The 23,493-nt window shown below is 37.3% G+C and overlaps 1 protein-coding gene across 1 annotated transcript in view; it reads left to right on the plus strand.

The window, feature by feature from the left end:
- The first annotated feature begins 2,286 nt into the window (after positions 1 to 2,286).
- LOC129668794 (arylacetamide deacetylase-like 2) overlaps positions 2,287 to 23,493 on the plus strand; it is a 22,648-nt gene continuing 1,441 nt past the window's right edge. The window contains exons 1-4 of the mRNA XM_055596890.1: positions 2,287 to 2,424; positions 7,436 to 7,658; positions 15,114 to 15,183; positions 17,079 to 17,250. Coding sequence (XP_055452865.1) covers positions 2,287 to 2,424; positions 7,436 to 7,658; positions 15,114 to 15,183; positions 17,079 to 17,250 — 603 coding nt within the window. The remainder of the gene's footprint in view (positions 2,425 to 7,435; positions 7,659 to 15,113; positions 15,184 to 17,078; positions 17,251 to 23,493) is intronic.

A 23,493-nucleotide genomic window follows, 5' to 3' on the forward strand; every position in this document is an offset into this window, starting at 1 on the left:
TGAATTAAAATACTTTGATGAGTTAAAATACTGTATTTTGGGGTTGCTGGTGAAGCCATATGTCCTGATTTTGGTTGGATGTGTTCTTACGCTGCCCTCTAGCCATGTGCTTATCTGTAACCTTCGCTTTTGTTCCTGGAGCCTGTTCTGCAGACTGAGTCCATCTGTCTCTAGAGTCTGGAGTGTTCTTCAGGAAGATGAGAGTGGATGTTGGGGACGGACGGTTGCAAGCACGTGGGTGCAGGTGTGGAAGTGTGTGTGGAAGTGTGCCTTGGCAGACTGGGTTCATTTGCAGTGTAGATGCCTGGAAGGGTGGAGCATAAGTACAGGTTGCGGTGCTGGTGCATTTCACAGGCACGCTGTGCCTGCTCAGGTGCACAGGCCTGTTTTACTCTCCTCCAGGCACTCAGCTCTGTCCTGGTTGCACCATCTTGGCTCCAGGAATTGTTTGCCTGGACTCCATTGGGAGACTCACAGAACAGGGCTTCAGTGTTGAGAAAGCTGTCCCCAGGATCGTATGTTGCCCACAGTGGGGCTGAAGGTAAGAGGGATCTGATGTCCAGCTGCTATCATAGAGGGACCCTGGATCTGTGGCTCTGCACTCACTCACTAGAAGGCACACACACTCACTTACTTGCAGGTCTTTGAGGAAAGTACAGGTGCTTCCCCCCTCCCACTGGTTCTCTACTCTCAGATTTGGGTCCATAGGAGCAAATGAAAGTGTAGTAGATCTATCAGTGGTGTCTGCTGTTCGGCTCCCTTCCAGGGAGGCCGGTAGTTAGGGTTACCTCTGCTGTTTTCAGTCCCAGAGCAGAGAGGATAATGCTAGGGGCAGAGGCAGCCACCATCACAGCAGCCTAGCCTCCTGGATCCAAACTGTCCCAGCTCAGGGGTTGTCCCTTCTAGCCCAGGAAGCTTCAATATTGATATTCTGGCTTCAGCCACAAACTCCACTCATCAGTTTCAGAGTTTCTGATCTTCTGTCCCTCAGCTATGGTGCATGCTGGTTGCTGCCATCTTGAAGCCTCTGGAAAGAGAGTTCTTATGTGATTTGCTAAATGTAAACAAAATAAACCAAGGTTACTGACTTGATCCTAGGAAAAGAGCATGTACCTCATAGGGACAACATCAGTCATTCACGGTCATTCAATTAGCTAATGTAGCAAGAGGGAGGGAGGAACATATGAACAGAATCCTTTGTTGAAGTTTAAGAGTGTATCTCAGCAGGTTTTCTGAGACTGGATGACTCGGCTTAATTAAAAAAAATAATAGTTAATCACAGGGACTCAGGAATTACATTCAGCAGTTTCCAGATTCAATACTAACAACATAAGGAGACTGAGAACTTCAGAGTGAGGGGATGTAAAGCAGAAACTGAGTAGAAACATTCTCAAGTACATGAATTAAGGATGACAAGGACATAAGGTGAAAGCACATCAACATTGATAAGATTAGAGTTACAATCAGGTACACTCAGAGAGAAAAAAGAGTGAAATGATGCTTTCCTTACATTTTTCTTTCATTTGTGCTTCCAATACACCTGTTCACATCTGTGAGCCAAGCTATCAACTCAAACATAATTCTCTCCTAGAAACACCCTTACAGACACACCCAGGAACAGTATTTTATTAACACTAAGCAGCTAATTCCAGCCTTGTTGACTCATAAATTTGAGTAATCATATTATGCAATCTTCTAATAACCAAAATGTTTGCTGAAATACTTCAGAACTTTCTGGTAATTCCGGTCCAGGTTTAAAGTTCTAGCTTGATGCCTGATAGAACTTGAACAAGTCTCACACCCATTTCTTTCATTCTAAAGCTTGGTCCACACCAGTCAGGTTTGTTAACATAGGCAATAATCTTTTGTAATAATGTTAACATATATTTTGACTGAATATCAAATAACTTTCTATAAACCTGTCATAAAATAATGCATCCATAAAAGATTACTTCAAGAATTATTAAGTGCTTGCATTTGGGCCCTGATTTTCTAAAACTATTTGTGCTGTTGTTAGTACCACAGAATAAAGGAACACTGCAGGGAATTTTACTTGTATGTTAATAATAGGTACCTGACCTGATGAATTTCGACATCTGCTTCAGAGTTGTGCTTTTGCAAAACAAGTTAGCACTGACATTGCAGTGTTTGAATTAAGAATCAGCTTCACCTTGTGAGAACAGTAGCATCACCTGAAAGCGTTCTGAGTCTGTGCTCATCCTGTGGCTTATTATTCAGTATTTATGAAAATATTTCATCTCTACACTGTGAAGAGACTGGAATACTATGGGATTCAAAGCTCTCTGTTTGGGGCTGCTTTGTGTTAGCTTTTTATCTTACATCTATACACCCATACCTGACAACATTGAAGAAACCTGGAAAGTAATGGCCTTGGATGCAGTTGCTAAAACTTGTACACTTATGGTAAGACTAATATAATATTTTCAATGATTAAGAAAGAATACTTGTGAATATTATGATAATATTATTGATAGCAGAATTTTAAGAGAAATTGCTTTTAAAAGAATAGTTTTTTGATTTTTACTTGAGCTCTTTGAAAAAACGATGGTTCCACAATTATCTTATACTATAAAGATATGAATTATTGATAATAGTACTTGTGTGAAACTAAATCAGGACTTTTCTTATTACCATTTTTTATGATTTTTTTTAGTTTCTTATTTCTATATTTTCTGTTGTCTATCTACAGTTATAAATTGCTGAAATTCTTGGGTTATCTTAATATACAGAGTGGATATAATTGACATGATTGTTCCCTTATAGTCAGAAAGTGGCACTTTAGACACTGCTTTCATTGCATACGCATATATTTCCACCAACTCTCCACTGTCTTCTAACTGAGTTAGTTTATAGAACAGGAAAAATATATTCAGATGAGTGCACAGGAGAGAGTGGTAGCTTTACTCTGACCCCAAACTGCCTTGATTCAACTGTACTCTTCTGTGTGCAAAATGGGTGCCTTCCAGAAGTACCTTTTGACAGTTGAAATAGTTAGAGGCTGAAAATCGAAGGCAGCAGAATTAGGAGATGATAAGACCTGATAAATTAGGGTCAGATGGAAGGGGAGGAGGACCTCCCCTATCAGCAGACTTAGAGAGGGGCCTACAGCTGGAATACAAAGTAAATAAACTGTAATTAATGTAAAAAATAAAAATTTAATAAAAAACAGAATTAGGAGATGGTAAGTAGTTACAGAAGTGCAGGGTGTAAGAGAAAGAGCCACAGTTCTGTGACTCAGCGGTCTCTAGCTGCTGCCTTGAGAATGTCCTTCTCCCACCTTCTCCACAGTTCTTTCTTTCACTTTTCAAATGTTCTGATTCCTTGATTGAAGAAAGAATACATGAGCAATCACACGTCAGTCTTGCTTTGATTATTTCACATGTATTCAGACTTCAGGGTAGCAAATTTTCATCCAAACTGCAACATTGTGAGAACATCACACTCTAAAATGATGCTGTTACTCTCTCAGCTCCATATGCTCTTATTACCCTGTGCTCCTAAATTGATAATGGACAAAATAAAGGTGTAATTAAAGTTTGTCCTAGCAAACTGAGAAATCTTTGATAAATTCTTTGGAATATTTTGGTAATTAATTCTGTAATCCAGTTGCAAAGATAATAAAAAATAATTTTAACATATAAAAGTTTAAAAATCTTTATAATACAGCCTTGAAAATTATTGTGCAATCATATGCTGTTTTGAAAGCTTTGTAAAATAACTCCACATAACCTTGAGAAAGTCCCTTGATGCTCCATTATACCAATTAATCTTAAAGTAAGAATACTAATTTTACTTATTTTTATTGATTGTATTAAAGATTATGCATATTAATATCTCTGCACTTGTACTTTTAGGTAAAGTCTTAAAATGCCTGAGTATCAATTTACATCCAGAAAATGCTGACATAAAAGAAATAAAGCTATTTTTAAAAATCTTATTTTCAAGAATAAATTCATCAAATGAAAATTTATTTGAATATGTTGATATATATCTTAAGCACTCGTATTAATAGCTCATCTATTCATTTATATTTAATTAGCATCAAGAACTGTTTTATTATGTTTAATCAATTAATTAATTAATCAATTAATTATAGTGTGTGTGTTTTGGAGGGAATGTTCATGCCAAGGTTTGAGTGGAGGTCACAGGGCGTTATATAAGGGTGAGCTCTTTCTTCCACCAGGTGTGTTTTGCAGGCACTCATAATTGGAAGTATGTACCTATACTCACGAAGACAGCATACTCCAGAATTATTAATGAAAAAATTAATTAATGATTACCTGTAACCATTACATATGATGAGTACTTCTGTCAGCATGTATATAGAAAGTTATCTATATACATCTCTGAGAAATATACCATTCGTCAAGATTTTATGACATATATTCAAAAACGTGGATTCAATGAAGTAACTAATGGCACAATGTTTTAATTTTTTTGAAGAAAAATCACAGAATTATATGTAGGATTAATAGGAGATATTTGAATTAAAAAACTAGATACGCTATGATGAGTTGCAAAAAAGAGCAGGGCATGGCATGTTTTTTTTTTTCCATTCATTCTTTTTTTTTTTAATTTTTTATTAATTACACTTTATTCATTTTGTATCCCCCCATAAGCCCCTCCCTCCTCCCCTCCCGATCCCACCCTCCCTCCCCTTTCTGCATGCATGTCACTCCCCAAGTCCACTGATAGGGGAGGTTCTCCTCTTCTTTCTGATCTTAGTCTATCAGTTCTCATCAAAAGTGGCTGCATTGTCCTCTACTGTGGCCTGGTAAGGCTGCTCCCCCCTCAGGGGGAAGTGATCAACGAGCAGGCCAATCAGATTATGTCAGAGGACATGGCATGTTTTATGTGAAAAGAAAACCAGAGCAGGTAGTGAGAGGAAGACAATGCAAATACATTTTCCCGAGAACAGGTGCGCTGCTCTCTGGTGGGTGCGAAACCCTGTGTTTAGAATAATTTTAAATAAAACCCATGCCTCACTCTCTAGGAGACCTTGACTGGCAGGTCACCATTTACCTTTTGCTCTGCCCTCATTTCTAGATGGATATTGGTTTGTAACAAGTGGTTGCAGACAGGCAATTTGCTTATGTAAAATAATTTTGACAATTTTAATTAGTATTTATTTGGGAATACTTCATCATCTGTATCGTGTCATTAATGGCCTATCTATCATATTAATTTCAGTAATTTTTTTTCATTTTTCTTCTGAAATGATCAGTGATCATGAAGTTCTAGAATAACTGGACCTATTTTTGCTGGTGGCAAAATTTGTTCACTTATCCAGCTAATGGCATTAATTGAACATATGTTATGTATTAAATATTTTGAAGTATAAATTCTCCACACTGAAGAAAAAGGCGATGTTCTTAAAAATGGTCCTTATGTGCTTTAATTCCAAGAGAGTATTTATAAATATGCTAAAAAATATATAATTAAACATCCTGAAAATTGAAAAGGGGACCAAAAAATAATGCTATGACTTTTCTAAATTATTGCCCCTGTACTTTATAAAGAAGTAATTTTAAATAAGCTTAGTCCTAAGTCCCTGGAAGTTTCTAAGAATTTGTTTAAATAAACATTTGAAATTGAAGATACAAAAAACAAAGAAAAAATAATTAAATAGTAAGACACTGTTTATTGAATATTTTTATGGACTACACTCTTCTTTTTTTGTTTTAAGATTTATTACGTATATAATGTTGTGTTTACATGCACACCTGCACGTCAGAATAAGGCACCAGATTTCATTTTAGGTGGTTGTGAGCCGTCATGTGGTTGCTGGGAATCGAACTCATGACCTCTGGAAGAAAAACCAGTGCTCTTAACCTCTGAGCCATCTCTCCAGCCCCTGACTACACTCTTGTATACACACTAAAAATATTCATTCATGTATACTCTAATATAGCTCAATAATGGATTTATTATTGGTATTATCATTGCATGGATTTTTAAAAAGTTAATTGAAGAAAGTACATTAATTCGTATCTTTCCTTATATTTGCTTTTATTATATTAGTATTATTTAAGACCATTTTAAATTTAAATATATTTTGCTAATATTCTTCTCCTCTCCCATGTCCTTCCACATCCTCTTCTCCTCCTTATGCACCAAACTTTCAGTTGTTTTCTCAGGAAATAAACTCAAAACTGAACACACCAATAAATCCTTTCAAAGCTATGAAACTAAATACAACAACACCCAAAAAGTAAAAATCAAAACAGTCAAAAAAAAAAAAAAAAAAAAAAAAAAAAAAAAAAAAAAAAAAAAAAAAGATTCGACAGTAACCAAATAAAATCCCACAGAAAGGCTGGAGTCCCTATATGTTGGTCTGAACATGAGGCCTGTCCTGGAGGGGTTGGTATGTGCAGTATTACTCTATTGGAGAAAATCGATTTCCCTCCTCCAGCAGGTTTAAGCGACTAAAGTTGGTAACTTTTACCATAGTTTTGAGGTTTTCCTTTATTCATTCTTTTTTATGTATGTATACAAAATAAATCAGATATAGCAATACAAAGCAATAATGGTCATATCAAAGTTGGACAAGACAAAGAAACAGTAGAAAAAGAGCCCTAGAGAAGGCACAAGAATCAGAGAGGCACTCATTTGCACACCCATGAATCCCATAAAATAAAACTGAACTGGAAGCCGTACTATAAACTCAGAGGATGCAGTACAAGCCTGTGCAGTCCCAGGACAGGCTGCTCCAGTCTCTGTGAGTTCCTGTGAGCAGGGCTCATGTTTCAATGACATTACAGGTCTGGCTGTTCTGAGCTCACTTCCTTCACCAAAGTGTAGAGAAAAGCTGTAGGCACCTTACCCTGTAATAATGCATTAAGAATGGTTACTGTGCTGTTGCCTCTGAAACTCTAGTAAATTGAGTAAATTGTCCAGTTCCTAGATAAGTTTGGTCAGAGAAGTCCAGGGAATTTCCTACAGTAAAATTAAAGAAGGATTTTAGAGAAACGGGCCAGGTGGAAATAAGTGACTTAATAAGGGTTAAAAAATAAGGGTTAAAAAAAAGAAGCAAATCAGATCATATATAATGTGGGCATACCATAATATTTAAAAATTGAACTAAGTAAAGTAACTTTAGAAGGGAAACATGACAACATACAAAACTTGAGAGATTGTAAAACTTAGAATTTTTGTAAGTATTTATAATGAAATAAATACAAAACTCTTTAAAATATAAATAAAGACTTTTTTCTGAATAATATTTAATCCATAACACATGAAATTTTCAAAGGCAGAAGGGTCACCGTAATACTATTTGGACTTGCTTTTATCAGTTCATTACTTCTGTTTGATTACTTTTTGCTGTTTTTTTTCTGTTTTCTTCAAAATGTTCTTTTTACAGCTTTTTGATATTATAGATCTAAAGTTGAGTTATCTTGTTTTACTTTTATAGGCCCTGTGTCTTGAAAATATAGGAGTTATGAGATATGAAGAATTTATTTCCATGATAATCAGTTTGGATTATATACCACCACATTCAGACGAACACATCACAGTAACTGATACGGCCTTTGTGGACATCCCTGTGCGCTTGTACTTACCCAAGAGAAAGTCAGAAGCCCCAAGACGGGCTGTGATCTATTTTCATGGTGGAGGATTTTGTTTCGGAAGTTTCAGTAAGTTTATTACATAAGGATAAAGGATAACTAGTTGCAAGTTGGTGATATACAAGTCTTGGAATATTTACATATGCTTATATGGACATACTTGATAGGGGTGTACACATTACATACCCAATACACTGGTAGATACAGATGTCTTTCATGAGTTCTCTCATAGCGATTATCACTACAAGTCTTGCTTTGTAATGATCGAAGTTTGTTCTTTGTTTTTGAGATACAAACTCTATCTCAATCTGCCCTAGAACTCTTTACTTAGCAGATATGTGATCATATATCTCTTTTTAAAAGACACATTTTATTTTTATTTTTATTAATTACAGTTTATTCACTTTGTGTCCCATCTGTAGCTCCCTCCCTCTTCCTCTCCCAATCCCACACTCTTTCCCTCTTCTCCACCCATGCTCCTCTACCAGTCCAGTGATAGGGGAGGTCCTCCTCTCCATACATCTGATTCTAGTCTATCAGGTCTCATTAGGACTGGCTGCATTGTCTTCCTCTGTGGCCTGGTAAGGCTCATGTCTTTGGAGGGGGGGGTCAAAGAGCCAGCCACTGAGTTCATGTCAGAGACAGTTCCTGTTTCTATTATTAGGGAACCCGCTAAGACACTGAGTTGCCATGGTCTACATATACCTCTTGAGAGCTGGAATTGTAGGCATTTGTCTCACAACTGGCCCTAGGACTGCTGGGGTTCAAACTCAGGGCTTTCTGCAGGCTGAGGGAGCATCCTCGCAAATGAGCCCCAGCCCACTCTCTTACCTCAGGTAGTGTTCTCATCTTTCATGTGAGGGAAACCATATAAAAAAGACATGCACAAACCAATTGCTACAATGTTCTCCTTGACTTCAGCATACTTTCAGCAGCTGTGATACTGACAGGATGCAGATGCTCTTGCTATATGAGAGAGTTTGTAATTTGTTAATAAGAACATTAGTAAAGTGTTAAAGCTTAGAAGTTGTTCAACTTGATTCTAAGAGGGGAACACAAAATAAGGCTTTATAATAACAGGTCTTATTCTTGAAGTTCAGATTCTATGCTTGTCTCATGTAAAAAATATGAGGGGCAAATAAAGCTGATAGAAGTAAAAATATAAAAAAAATTAACTTTTGTAAAAACTTTGGAAAATTCTATAATAGATCATACTAATGTATGGAAAGCCATTATTGTTAGTAAACTATTAAAACAAGCAAATAAATGGAATAATAAAATTTTTAGAATAGTATATATTTTGTTATTAACCTCATGTTTTCTTTGAATAGCCCATAGATTCCTCAATTATAAAAACATTGTGAGGTTTTTTTTTTTTTAATATAGTAGAGAAAACTGAGTATGCTTTCTTGCAGGTCAAGAATGGCAACAGAATTCAGTGTATTAAAAACAAATATTTGGGTCAATCCCTGCTCCATGTTTAGCACAAATCTTAAAGAACAGTGCTGCTTTTACATTCCAAATGTTTTTTTTATTTATTTAAGTTATTCAAGGTTTATAGAGTATAGAAGGGAGGAAGTGACTCCAGATAAACTGCAAGACAAATACTAGGGCTGTGGGGTAAGAAGGACCCTTTATTATATTTATTTTATTCTTTACAGAAGTTAAAGTAAAAAGCAAAATACAAACTATGTAAGTTTCTCGTGCCGAGGTGCAAATTCAGTTCTATGGTCTTAGAAAAAAAAAAAAAAAAACAAAAACAAAAAACAAAAAACAAACAAAAAAAAAAAAACACTTTTATTTTATGGCCACTGCCTTAAAACTCAACTGCACAGACTGCTTTTGGTATTAATTATCATCCCGATAAATGTAAAGACACTGAATGACAGCAATTTAGGAACAAGAATTATGACTGTGTTGTGGAATGTGAAAATAATAAATAAGGAAGGAGGTACTCTACATCTGTCAGTTAGGAAAGCATTACAAGTCTTGTTTTCTCATCCAAAGACTTTAAAAATAATGCTTTATAGATGAACTCTAGAGCACCAAGTGTGACAAGGATTGCTGATTTCCCTTTCCAGGACAGTGATTTTCATAAGTCTGGTGGTTTAGAGTTTAGATTAAATAGATTATGAGATTCTGCTATCAGGACTGTTAACTTGTAGAAAGGACCTCCAGTTAGGCTGTGATTGACGCTGATGCTAATTGTCTGGCTTCCCATGGTTGTGTTTTGTTTCTAGTAGTTAATACTTTGTGGTGGGCAAGGAAACCCTGTCAGGCTACCTCTCTCTTTGCCACTGAAGAACACTGTGACTGTTCTAGACTTCTAGAGACCACATTTAATACTATTTCAGAGAAAATAGAGGACTTGGGGGATAATATGCTTTCAAATTTTGTCTTTATTTTTTAATATTAATTACAGTTTATTAACTGTATCCCAGCTGTCTCCCACTCCCTCATTCCCTCTCAATTCCACCCTTCCTCACCCATCTCCTCTCTGACCCTTTCCAAGTCCACTGATAGGGGAGGTCCTCTTCCCCTTCCATCTGACCCTAGCTTATCAGGTATCTTCAGGGCTGGCTGCAATGTTCTTCTCTGTGGCCTAGCAAGGCTTTTCCTTTTTCAGGGGTGTGGGGAAGATCAAAGAGCCAGCCATTGAGTTCATGTCAGAGAAAGTCCCTGTTCCCCTTACTAGGGTACCCACTTGAATACTGAGCTACCATGGGCTACACCCAAGCAGAGGTTATAGCTTATATCCATACATTGTCCTTGGTTGGAGATACAGTCTCATTAAAGACCCATGTGCCCAGATATATTTGGTCCTTGTTGATCTCCTGTCCTCTCCAGGTCATACTAATCCCCCCTTCTTTCATATGATTCCCTGCACTCTGCCCAAGGTTTGGTTATGGGTCTCAGCATCTGCTTTGATACACTGCTAGGTAGAGTCTTTCAGAGGCCCTCTGTGGTATGCTCCTGTCCTGTTACTTGTTTTCTCCTACTTCCAAAGTCCATCTCATTTGTTTTTCTAAGTGAGGATTAATCATCTTACCCAAGGCCCTCTTCCTCAGCAAAGTGGCTGGATACAAAATTAACTCAAAAAAAATCAGAATCCCTCCTGTATACCAAAGAAAAAAGGGCTGAGAAACAAATCAGGGAAACAACAGCCTCTACAATAGACACTAGTAACATAAAGTACCTTGGGGTGACTTTAACAAGCAAGTGAAAGACCTGTTTGATAAAAACTTCAAGTCTCTGAAGAAAGAAATTGAAAAAGATATCAGAAGATGGAATTATCTCCTGTACTCATGGATAGGTAGGATTAACATAGTGAAAATGGCCATTCTGCCAAAAGCAATCTACAGATTCAATGCAATTCTCATCAAAATATCAACACAATTCTTACAGACCTTGAAAGAAAGATTCTCAACTTCAAATGGAGAAAACAACAACAACAACAAAAAACAGAATTTCCAAAACGATCCTGGACAACAACAGATTATCTGGAGGTATCTCCATCTCCAATCTCAAGCTGTATTACAATAGTAATAGCAATAGTAATAAAAACTGCATGGTATTGGCATAGAAAAAAAAAGGCGGATCAATGGAACCAAACTGAAGACGTAGAAATAAATCCACACACCTAACCACACACCTTCTTTTGACAAAGAAGCCAAAACTCAATGGAAAAAAGACAGCATCTTCAACAAATGGTGCTGGTCCAAACTGGATGTCTACATGAAGAAAATGCAAAATAGATCAATATTCATCACCCTGCACAAAATTAAAGTCCAAGGGATCAAAGACCTTAACATAATACCAGATACACTAAATCAGTTAGAAGAAAAAGTGGGGAAGAGCCTAGAACTCACTGGCACAGGAGACAACTTACTGAATAGAACACCAACAGCACAGGCTCTAAGAGCAATAATCAATAAATGGGACCTCATGAAAATGAAAAGCTTCTGTAAAGCAAAAGACACTGTCATCAGAACAAAACAACAGCTTACAAACTGGGAAAGGAGCTTTCAAATTTTTTTTAACTTTTATTAATTATGCTTTGTTCACTTTTTACCCCCCCCCATAAACCCCACCCTCCTCCCCTCCTAATTCCATCTTCCCTCCCCCTTCTTCACAAATGCCCCTCCCCAAGTCCACTGATAGGGAGGTCCTCCTCTCCTTCCTTCTGATCTTAGTCAATTAGGTCTCATCAGGAGTGGCTGCATTGTCATCTTCTGTGGCCTGGTAAGGCTGCTCCCCCTCAGGGGGAGGTGATCAAAGAGCAGGCCGATTAGTTTATGTCAGAGGCAGTCCCTCTTCTCATTACTATGGGAGCTTTCAAATTTTGAATCCTCCCTTCTTACCTGAATCCTTTTCTGTAAATTTTGCTTCCAACATGCCAATCCTGCACTCTTCTTTCCAGCACTCCCAGGAGAAGGCATATTTTCCCTTTTGACAGTAGTCTTTCTACCTTTCAGAGATGTTACACGACTTTTGACATATTATTTTATTTTATCAGTATTTCCTCACCCATCTCATCTTTTTTTTTTCTTTCGTTTGCATACATCTTTATTGGATGATTGTTTTTTAATTTTAAATTTAAAAATTGTTTTTAATTTAATTTTATTAATATATTTTTTCATTACAATTTATTCACTTTGTATCCCCTCTACAGTCTCCTCTCTTACCTCCTCCCAGTCCCACCCACACTTCCTCTTCTCCCTCTATGCTTTTTCCTTAGTCCCCTAATATGGTAGGATCTCCTCCCCTTCTATCTGACCCTAGATTACCAGTTCTCATCAAGGCTAGCTGCATTATCATCCTCTGTGCCCTGGCAAGGCTGAACCCTTGGCAGTGTGTGATCAGAGAGCCAGCCACTGAGTTCATGTCAGAGACAGCCGCTGTACCCCTTACTAGGGAACCCACTTGGAAACTGAGCAGCCAATGGGCTTCCTTTGAACAGGGGATCTAAGTCCTCTCCATGCATAGTCCTTAATAGGAGTATCAGTCTCTTCAGGTCCCTCTGGACCCAGGTAATTTGGCTCTGTTGGTCTCCTTGTGGAGTTCCTGTCCCCTCCATGTCTATCTCCCACTGTTTCCATAAGGATTCCGGCACTCTGCCCAAACTTTGGCTATGAGACTCAGTATCTCCTTTAATACCCTAGTGGGTAGAGTCCTTCAGCGGTCCTCTGTGGAAGGCTTCTGTCCTGTTCCTTGTCTTCTAGTTCTGATGTCTATCCTGTTTGCCCTTCTGAATGAGGATTAAGCATCTTCTCTAGAGTTCACCTTGTTGCCTATCTTCTTTAGGGCTATAGATTTTAGTATGTTTATTTTATATTATATGGCTAATATCCACTTATAATTTATTATAGATAATTTGTGTCTTTCTGCCTCTGGGTTATTTGACTCAGATGCAGAAAGAAATCCATTTGATTTCAATGTTTGTTTGTTTTTTTAAAGATATATAATTTCTTTATTCTCAGTCACTCATTAATATCACTTAATAGAACACATTGAAATCCCTCATCATTTTATCCCTTACCATGTTATTGCCTGACCTTAGATTTAATGTTCTTATATTCAGTCAGTGCTCCTTTCCACAATTTTGTTTCAGCCTCACAATGAGCTGAGCTTTTGCTTTCTGAAGAGCTCATATTACCTCATTTCTGTGTCTCAAAATGCTTTTTCATATTATGCTGTTCCCCCAAATACTACTTACACTTTCATGTTGAGATAAAGTAACATCTTTGTCCATGCTTGTTTGGTGTTGGGGTTGTGGGTGGGGGCGTGATGTTCTCACTCTCACCTGAGTACATGTGATCCTTCTTGGCTATGTGATTTTTAAAAACTTAGTTGCCATTCTTTAGAATTTTTGTTAATGTCATAATTATTGAAGCATCGTATAATGGGACATATTCTTTAAAGCAGAGCTTTTATTCAATATGTTTTTATCTTATACAACCAATATCTCTGAGTGTCTAACCATGAATCATCTACTTACATATACATACTCATACACATATGTATGTGAAGAGAGAGATCTAGTCCTTCTTTCTGAATTTATGACCCATCTTATGAAAGATTATGTTCAGAGTTCATGTAGACCATCAGTTCTCAACCTTCCTAATGCTGTGATACTTTAATACAGTTCTTCATGTTGTGGTGGCTCCCAACAATAAAATTATTTTCATTACTATTTCATAACTGTAATTTTCCTATAGTTATAAATCATAATATAAATATTTTTGGAGATAGAGGTTTGCTAAGTTACCCACAGGTTGAGACCTGCTGATGTAGATGACTGTCAACACGGTCATTTCTAATGAAGACTTTGAGAGTTCATGTTGGGTAGTCTTGGATTACAGACTTAGCTGTGGTAACTGCAGGAAAACCAATTAACTTCCTCTACTGTCTAAAACGTCCAGATTGAAACAGCAGAGAGCAGAGGATAGTACATGCCAGTCCACAATGAGATACGAAGAAGGGTCACTGTGTGGCTAATAGAAGATGGCAAGATAAACCTAAAAAGTGCCGATCCTACTTTTCCTCTTTTTTTTTATTTATTTTTTTAAATTTTATTTTTCTTTTTAGTTACATTTTGTTAACTCTGTGTCCCAGCTGTATCCCGCTCCCTCAAGGATAGGAGCTCTACAAGGACCAAATATATCCGGGCACAGGGTCTTTTCTGAGACTGACACTCAACCAAGGACCATCTATGGATATAACCTAGAACTTCGGCTCGGATGTGGCCCGTGGTAGCTCAGTAACCAAGTAGTTTTCCAAAGTAAGGAGAACAAGGACTATTTCTATCAGGATCTCAAGGGCAGGCTGTTTGACCCCCTCCCCCCAGGGGAGGAGCAGTCTGTTAGGCTACAGAGGAGGACTTTGCAGCCAGCACTGAAGGTACCTGATAAAACAGGGTCAAATGAAAGGGGAGGACCTAGACTTGGAAAGGGGATCTAGAAAAGATCATTCTGAGTGAAGTATCCCAGAAGGAGAAAGACAAACTTGGTATATACTCGCTTATATAGACCTACAAGATATGATAAACATAATGAAATCTACACACCTAAAGAAGATAATCAAGAAAGTGGACACAGGCGAAGGTGATTAATCCTCATTTAGAAAGACAAATGGGATGTGCATTGAACTTATGACAGGAGTCTACCACAAAAGGCATCTGAAAGACTCTACCTAGCAGTGTTTCAAAGCAGACACTAAGACTCATAACCAAACCCTCGGCAGAGGGCAGGGAATCATATGAAAGAAGGGAAGTTAGTATGATATGGAAAGGATAGGAGCTCTACTTTTCCTCTTTAAAACACCAATTTACCAAGCTACCTCTGCATTTGTGAAGAGAGGTTGCAGAATGTTACAATGGTTTAATGTCCTCTGCATGGAAACAGGGGGAGGAAATAAAGATTCCTGTCTGACAGTGTGAAAAAACTTTTTCATATAAATATCTATCATTAGTTTTGTCACTGTTTAATTACAGGGAGTATTTTTACCTTTTTCTTTTCATTTCAGAGCAGACGGCTTTTGATTTCCTGAATAGATGGACTGCAAATAAACTTGATGCTGTTGTTGTAGGAATGGAGTAAGAGTTAATTTTCTTTGACTAATATGATTTTGCCTTTTATGCCTATAGGTTCAAGATCCAAAAAAAATCTATGCCTGAAATATAAATTTAAAAAGTTGCTATATATGTCACAATTTCTACATAGACTACTCTGTAGAGGAGTCCAGGATCCCAACTATTCTTCTTAAAAATAACTTTGAATTACACCCTAACTTGACTATCTTGTGAAATCCTATTGCTTAGATCCTATATGGTCCAATTGTGTCCAGTATTACATAGTCATAGAGAAAGGAAAATTTAATCATTGCATGCTTAAGATATTTGGTCATATTTAGGCTTGGGATAGAATGTTTAGTAACTAATCATTATTTAGAACAGTATTAATCTTCCTAATGCTGCAGTCTTTTAATACAGTTCCTCATGTTGTGGAGGTCCCCCAACCATAAAATAATGTTTGTTGCTACCTCATAAATGTAATTTCGCTACTGTTATGAATCATAATGTAACTATCTCTGTTTTCTGATGATCTTTTTTTTAATTTTTTATTAATTACACTTTATTCATTTTGTATCCCCCCCATAAGCCCCTGCCGATCCCCCCCTCCCCTTTCTGCATGCATGCCACTCCCCAAGTCCACTGATAGGGGAGGTTCTTCTCTTCTTTCTGATCTTAGTCTATCAGTTCTCATCAAAAGTGGCTGATCTTTAGCAGTCATGACTCACAGGTTGAGAATCAGTGATACACAGTGTTACAGGTAATGAAGGCTGGGGCCAGTTGAAATCTTGGACACATATTCTCAAAACAAAGTGATTTTACACCCTGATTTCATTTGGAACATGCATACTGGAGTTTCTTTAGAATAGCCCATTGTTTTCTTACTCAAATTAATATATTCTAGATTTCTGAATCTGAGTTTGACCCTGAAATTCATTATTCTTAAGAGGAAATTTTATTACATTTTCTCCGTAGTTCATAATAACAAATTTGTAATTAGGAATTTTTAATCCAATATTTTTAGTCTTATATGTCGACACTATCAAAACTGTGGAAGTCTTGGTATAATAAGTGAATATGGATAACCGTCTGAAGAAAGTAGCCTCTAACATGTTTATTATGCTAATAGTACCCACAATATCTTTATATGTTAATGACTAGATTATGATACTAGAAAAGTCTTCTTTTTTTTCTTTTTTGAGAAAGTATTTTAGCCTTTGCTGTCCTGGACTTGCTTTTTAGAGCAGGCTGGCCTTGAACTCACAGCAATCTGCCTGTCTCTGCCTCTCCAAGTGGTGAAATTACAGGCATGTGCCACTGTGCCCAGTGGAACATTCTCCTTTTAATTTTTAGTAACTTAAAATAAATGAAATCAAAATGTAAAACAATGGTAGAGGTTTATGTCTGCCAGTCATTTCATCTAATTCATACTTTGTTCTAAGTTTACTGTGTTTGATAGTAACATCTTTTGAGTACATAATTAGGTCTAACTTATCCTTTAGGATTTTCTAAGTCAGTTAATATTATACAAATGGATGACTATCATGAGTATTTACATTAAATATAGATATTTACAAATATTGAAATTCTGAAGAACACAAAGCAAACATGATGTTTAAATATTCAGTTCTATTAAGAAAATGGAGAAAGATATAGAATATTTCAAGTACAAAATTCACTTGAAATAAAATTTTCCTTACAAAACTAAGGGGTTTATAGCAATCCACCACCTTCAGGCAAAACATCAGCATTGACTTAATTACATGTTTCAAATTACTTTTTATTGACTTTAATTTGAATTAAACATTAGAAGAAAATGTTAGATCAGGTTTTAAAAACTGAACAGTAAGACTTGGTGTTAAACTGCGTGTGTTAGATGTCTGAGTCCTTGTTGCCCACATACACTCTCTGTTTCCAAGTTACAGGCTGGCTCCTCAACATCACTTCCCTGCACAATTTGAAGATGGTGTCACAGCAGTCAAGTTTTTTCTTCAGGATAGAATTCTTAGAAAATACGGAGTAGATCCTACCCGGATTGCTATTTCAGGCGACAGTTCTGGGGGCACGCTGGCTGCAGCGGTCACACAACAGGTATGACATTTTTGGCTCTCTGGTGGGGAGTAGATACTGCATCCATTGATCTGTTTGTCTGGTGTCATTCCTTGGAAAAGAGCGTTTGTTCCCACAGAATTACAATGACACACGTGTGGAACCGATCATAACAGGACTCATTGGGATTATGTATGTACTGTTAAATTAATCTACAAGCCTACGCTCATTTCAATACTACTTTCATTTCACCTTTCATTATCTCTTGTAAAATTTGGTTGTAGAACTGTGTTTATCAGGCATTAAAACACTACAGAGAACCTTCTTAATTAATCTCTAACACAAAAAGCACAATAGTATTTTTATTAGGCTTGCACTGGGTCTGTGGACTCTGGGGTGATTACCATTGTGTTGATATTGAAACTTGCAGGTAAATCACTCCTGATTCCATTTTTTAGTAGGGCCTCTTTAATTCATCAACAATATTAAAATTCTAAAGAGTAAATAATGCAACTCTCCCTTTGAATTTAGTCCACAATTACTTTTTAAAAATAATTTAAATGGTTTTCAGATGTTTATTGATAGCACATAAAATTATAGCAGATATTTATATGAGCCACAAACTCTCATATCCTGAATAAGTCCACTTAATATTCTAAGTTTTCTAGAACTTTATGCTCAACCATATCTTTAATGACTAGAAAGTTTTCATTCTTTTTGTCTTTTTCTTTCCCTACTAATGCACTAGCTATGGCCTCTAATAAGGAACATTCATGATTGTTATTACTTTAATGTCTGAAATATCTCTAAAATATTGTCTTGTTCATAGACATATGAACAAGTGGGTTATATAGTAATGGGAAGAGTGACTGCCTCTGACATAATCTGATTGACTTTGAGCATTTCTTTAACTGCTTCTGTGCCATTCGATTTTCCTCAGTTGAGGATTCCCTGTTTAGCTCTGTACTCCAATTTTAATTGGATTACTTGGTTAGTTAGTATTTAACTTCTTGAGTTCTTTATATATTCTGTATATTAATCCTCTGTTGGACCTAGAGCCCATGCTCAGACTTAGGTGATGGGAGGCTCAATCTCAATGGGGGTTCTCTAGTAAAGCGAGCAGTGGTAGTCCCAGTTATGAACTTGGTTGCCTGCTCTTAGATCAACTCCTCTTGGGGAGGTTGCCTCACTAGGCCACAGAGAAAGAGGGTCCAGACAATCCTGATGAGACCTGATAGACTAGGGTCAGATAGTAGGGGAGAATAATCCACTGATAATCCCTTATCAGTGGATTAGGGGAGGAACATAGAGGTGGAAGAGAATGGAAGGGTGAGACCAGAAGGAGATGAGGGAGGGGGCTACAGCTGGGATACAAAGTGAATAAATTATTTAAAAAAATAATAAAGGTTTTAATTAAAAATTTTAAAATGCTTTAAGAAGTTGGTATTTCCTAGAAAATATTATGTAGAATGATTTCCAGTGAAAATTTTTGTTATTAGCTAATACACAAATGTAGCTTTTAGAAATTAATTGAGGCTTGTTTATTGCCCTTAAAATGGGTCATCTTTGGAATTGTCAAAGTAGTTTAAGATGAATGTGTATGTATTCTGAAGACATTTGTTAAAATAATCTTTGTCCATTGGTTGCAACAGGCTGACTGTTGATTTTTATCTACCTGTTAACAGGATATATACTGTTTTTTTTTCTTTTTTTCTTTTTCTTTTTTTTAATTAAATCTTTTATTTTTTTATTAATTACACTTTATTCATTTTGTATCACCCCATGAGCCCCTCCCTCCTCCCCTGCCGATCCCACCCTCCCTCCCCTTTCTGCATGCATGCCACTCCCCAAGTCCACTGATAGGGGAGGTCCTCCTCTCCTTCTTTCTGATCTTAGTCTATCAGTTCTCATCAAAAGTGGCTGCATTGTCCTCTACTGTGGCCTGGTAAGGCTGCTCCCCCCTCAGGGGGAAGTGATCAACGAGCAGGCCAATCAGATTATGTCAGAGGCAGTCCCTCTTCCCATTACTATGGAACCCACTTGGACACTGAACTGCCATGGGCTACACCTGTGCAGGGGTTCCAGGTCATCTCCACAAATAGTCCTTGGTTGGAGTTATGAGTCTCTGGGAAGTTCCCTGTGTTCAAATTATCTTGTACTGTTATAACAGTATAAAATAATATATCCTTTACTGATAATTTCAATTTAAAAATTTAGAAGAGACGGTTGTGTGATCTTACGGAGCTGGAGTCTTGCTGGAGAAAGGGAGAAAGGACGGTACTATTGTACCGCTGTTGTTTTATAGATCCCTTTGCTTTGGCCCACATCTCTGCTTCCCTGTTCTGCAAGCAACAGCCACTTGGTCTCACTGATACAAATCAACTTGCTATATCTCCTCACCATGATGGATTTTTTTTCCATCCAACTGTAAGCTACAATAAATCCTTTCCCATTCTTTTTTTTTTTTTGTCAGGAATTTTGCTACAGAAACAACAGAAGTAACTAATATATACATTTAAAAATGGCACTGAGAAGTTAGATCGTTGTCATGACTACCTAACTATGCAGTTCTTGTTTCTGTAACTGCTGTATAGAAGGAATGTGGACTAGAGAAGCTATAGCATGACACAAACAGTGATTAGCAGACAGTAATAAGGAGAGTTAGGAAGATAAATGTGCTAAATAACGTGAGGACAAAGAGGGCTAAGCTCACAGCATTTCTGTAAAGAATACTTCCCTTGGAATCAGATTAGAACCAATTTGTGTTAGTACTCTCAAAGTATCCAGCTACTCTCTGCCTGTGTCTTAAAATTTGAGCGAGGCTGAATTAAAAAGTATGGATTAATTTGTTTGGCAAAGATAATATTAAGACAGCATATCAACTAGGCTTTGGCAGAGTTACTGCTTGTTTTATTTATCATATTTACAATGAAAGGGAGCATAAAGCAAGGCAGCATATATGAAAAACACCCAAGTTGGTGAGTTAAGCTGAGGACAGGGACAGTTGAAACAAAGTAACTATGGTTACTAAAGAGATTAGTGGAAAAACTTGAACTCTTAAAACTATAGGGAAGGTGCTTTGAAAGAGCTCATATGAATTTCATTTGAAAGGAGAATGTCTGAGGGAAAATTTTCCAGTTAAACCATGGAGGCATGCCATCACCGTGGCAAAGGAAGCAGGATATGATATGTACCAGCAGTACAATGTGACTGTCCATGTGGGACTGACCAGTTATTGAAATTTGACCAAGGATGTAGAGAACAATGCTTAACTTTATTTCATCTTGTTCTGGTGAGAATATATATGAGATTTAAGAGCCTTTGATGGAGCACTTATGGATTTTTCGATACTACTTCTACACACTTAACTATATCATCTCAGAACATGGAAAATTTGATTTTTTTGCCTTTCCAGTTTTTGCCTTATCATTCCATTCCTTTCTTACTGCTCCAGATATAAATTTCAGTTATTTGAAGAAATGTGGAGAGAGCAGATACCTCTGTTTTATCATTTCAGTGTTATTTCCACAGAGTTTACTGTTGGATATTGGTGTCTTATGTATAGTCTCTGTATTTCTCAAATGTAGTCTGTTTTACCTACTTTTAAAATTTTGTTTAATCATGAAGGAATGGTGGATTTGTAAGAAACATTTTTTTTAATTTTATTTTTCTCATTAGTTACATTTTGTTAATTCTGTATCCCAGCTGTATCCCTCATTCCCTCCCCAATCCCACCCTCCCTCCCTCATCTCCTCCCTGCCCCTTTCCGAGTCCACTGGTAGGGGAGGACCTCCTCCCCTTTCATATGACTCCGTTTTGTCAGGTATTTTCAGGACTGGCTGCAAAGTCCTCCTCTGTGGCCTAACAGTACTGCTCCTCCCTTGGGAGGTGGGGAGGTCAAAGAGCCAGTCATTGAGTTCCTGTTAGAAATAGTCCTTGTTCCCCTTACTATGGGAAACCAATTGATTACTGAGCTATCACGGGTCACATCCCAGCAGAGGTTCTAGGTTTTATCCTCTCATGGTCTTTGGTTGAGTGTTCATCTCAGAAAAGACCCTGTGCCCAGATATGTTTGGTCCTTGTGGAGCTCCTATCCTTTCCACATCAAACTCCCCTTCTTTCATATGATTCCTTGCACTCTGCCGAGGGTTTGGTTATGAGTCTTCTGAATCTTTTATAACGACTGGGATTTTTGTCCTTGATTATATTTTCATATAAACATTTATTTACAAATTTGCATCTGTTGAACCATTCTTGCACTGTTAGAATAATGATAACTTGATTCTGTTATATTATCTTTTCAAGTGTTGTTCAATTTGGTTTGGTTATTAAGGATTGTTAGGCCTGTGTTTACCTTGGAAAATGGTCTATTATTTCCCTTGTTCTGCCCTCATCTAGCTTAGGGAAATACTGATTTTGTAGAATGATGTTGTCATTGTCCTTGTTATTTTATAGGTATATTTGTTGAATATTAGCTAGTTTATGGGATAATTTGATAAATATCTTTAGTACTTAGGTTTTATTCATTTTATGGCTCTTTTTACTGTTTCAAAATTATTAAATATTAAAATTATTTGTAGGCTTCTTACAAATATAGTTTTTTATATAGGTTGTTTCTTACATTACATAGGTTTTTGATTAGATGAAAATTTGATAAGTTCCATTTTGTAAGCAATTTCACACTTTCACATTTAAAATTTTTGTTCTGTATTAGCATTTTAACAATATGATAAAATACGATAGTAAGTGTTCTATTAGCCATGTATATTGTGGATAGTAAACGTCTACTGGTTTTGGATTTGGTAAATTTTCTACTGTATTTGCCTTAACTAGTTTTTCTATACCTTTAGTATGTATCTCATATCCATCCTGTACTCCACCATGATTTCTCACCATGGCACCAGTAACCAAATTAAGGTGGTTCTCAGGGGAAACCTTCTCCACACCTAACAGTACTTAGCTTGTATGAAATTCTGTTGCAGAACGTAAGAATGGGATGTCTGTAGAGCTCATTGAAGCTTCCTTATCTCATCTAAATCCTGCTGAGGAGGATTCTCTCCCTTTTTAAAAAGTATAATAGCTATTAGTGTATGTCATCTTTAAAAAACAAAAACAAAAACAGGTATCTGCTGAAGAGGCAAGCATGGGATCTGCAAGGGTCTGCACCAAGTCCTCTATGTGTATGTTACAGCTATTAGCTTGTGGTTTTGTGGTGCTCCGAACAGTGGGAGCAAACTCGCCTAATCTTGGGACTGTTTTCCCACTGTTGGGTTGCCTTGTCCAGCTACAATATGGAGGCTTTTACTGTGTGTTGATGTATCTTGTCTTTTCCTGTTTGGCTGTTGCCTCTGGAGGTTACTCTTTTCTGAAGGGAAATGGAGGGTGAGTGGATCTGGGAAAAGAGGAGATTGGTGGGGGGTAGCTGGGACAGGTAGAGGGAGGAAAAATGATTGAGATGTATCGGATGAGATAATCTATTCTTTTTTTTACAATTTTTATTTTAATTTTTATCAATTACACTTTACTTACTTTGTACCCCCCCCAGTAACCCTTCCCTCCTCCCCTCCCAATCCCACCTTCTCTTCCCCTTCTTCACCCATGTCACTCCCCAAGTCCACTGATGGGGGAGGTCTTCCTCTCCTTCCTTCTAATCCTAGTCTATCAGATCTCAACAGGAGTGGCTGCATTGTCTTCCTCTGTGGCCTGGTAAAGCTGCTCCTCTCCAGGGGGAGGTGATCAAAGAACAGGCCAATCAGTTCATGTCAGAGACAGTCTCTGTTCCCATTACTATGGAATCGACTTGGACACTGAACTGCCATGGGCTACATCTGTGCAGGGGTTCTAGGTTATCTCCATGCATGGTCCTTGGTTGGAGCATCAGTCTCAGGAAAGACCCTTGTGCTCAGATTTTTCGGTTCTGTTGCTTTCCTTGTGGAGTTCCTGTCCTCTCCAAATCTTCTATTTCTCACTTCTTTCATAACATTCCATGCACTCTGAGACTTGGCCATAAGTCTCAGCATCTGCTTTGATAGTCTGCAGGGCAGAGCCTTTCAGAGGCCCTCTGTATCAAGCTCCTAACCTGTTTTCAATTAAAAAAAAAAACAAACAAACAGGAAAAATAAGTTCTCTCAGACTGATTTCATGTTACATGTTTTGATCATGTTTGCCCTGTTTGCCAACCCCTCCCAGAAACAAACAGGCCCTCTTCCCTAACCCCTTGAATTAATAACCTGTTAAAACACACACACACACACACACACACACACACACACACACACACACACA

This window comes from Psammomys obesus, unplaced genomic scaffold, assembly GCF_907164565.1.
Source record: "Psammomys obesus unplaced genomic scaffold, mPsaObe1.curated_primary_1811, whole genome shotgun sequence".
In the NCBI taxonomy this organism is placed as follows: domain Eukaryota; kingdom Metazoa; phylum Chordata; class Mammalia; order Rodentia; family Muridae; genus Psammomys; species Psammomys obesus.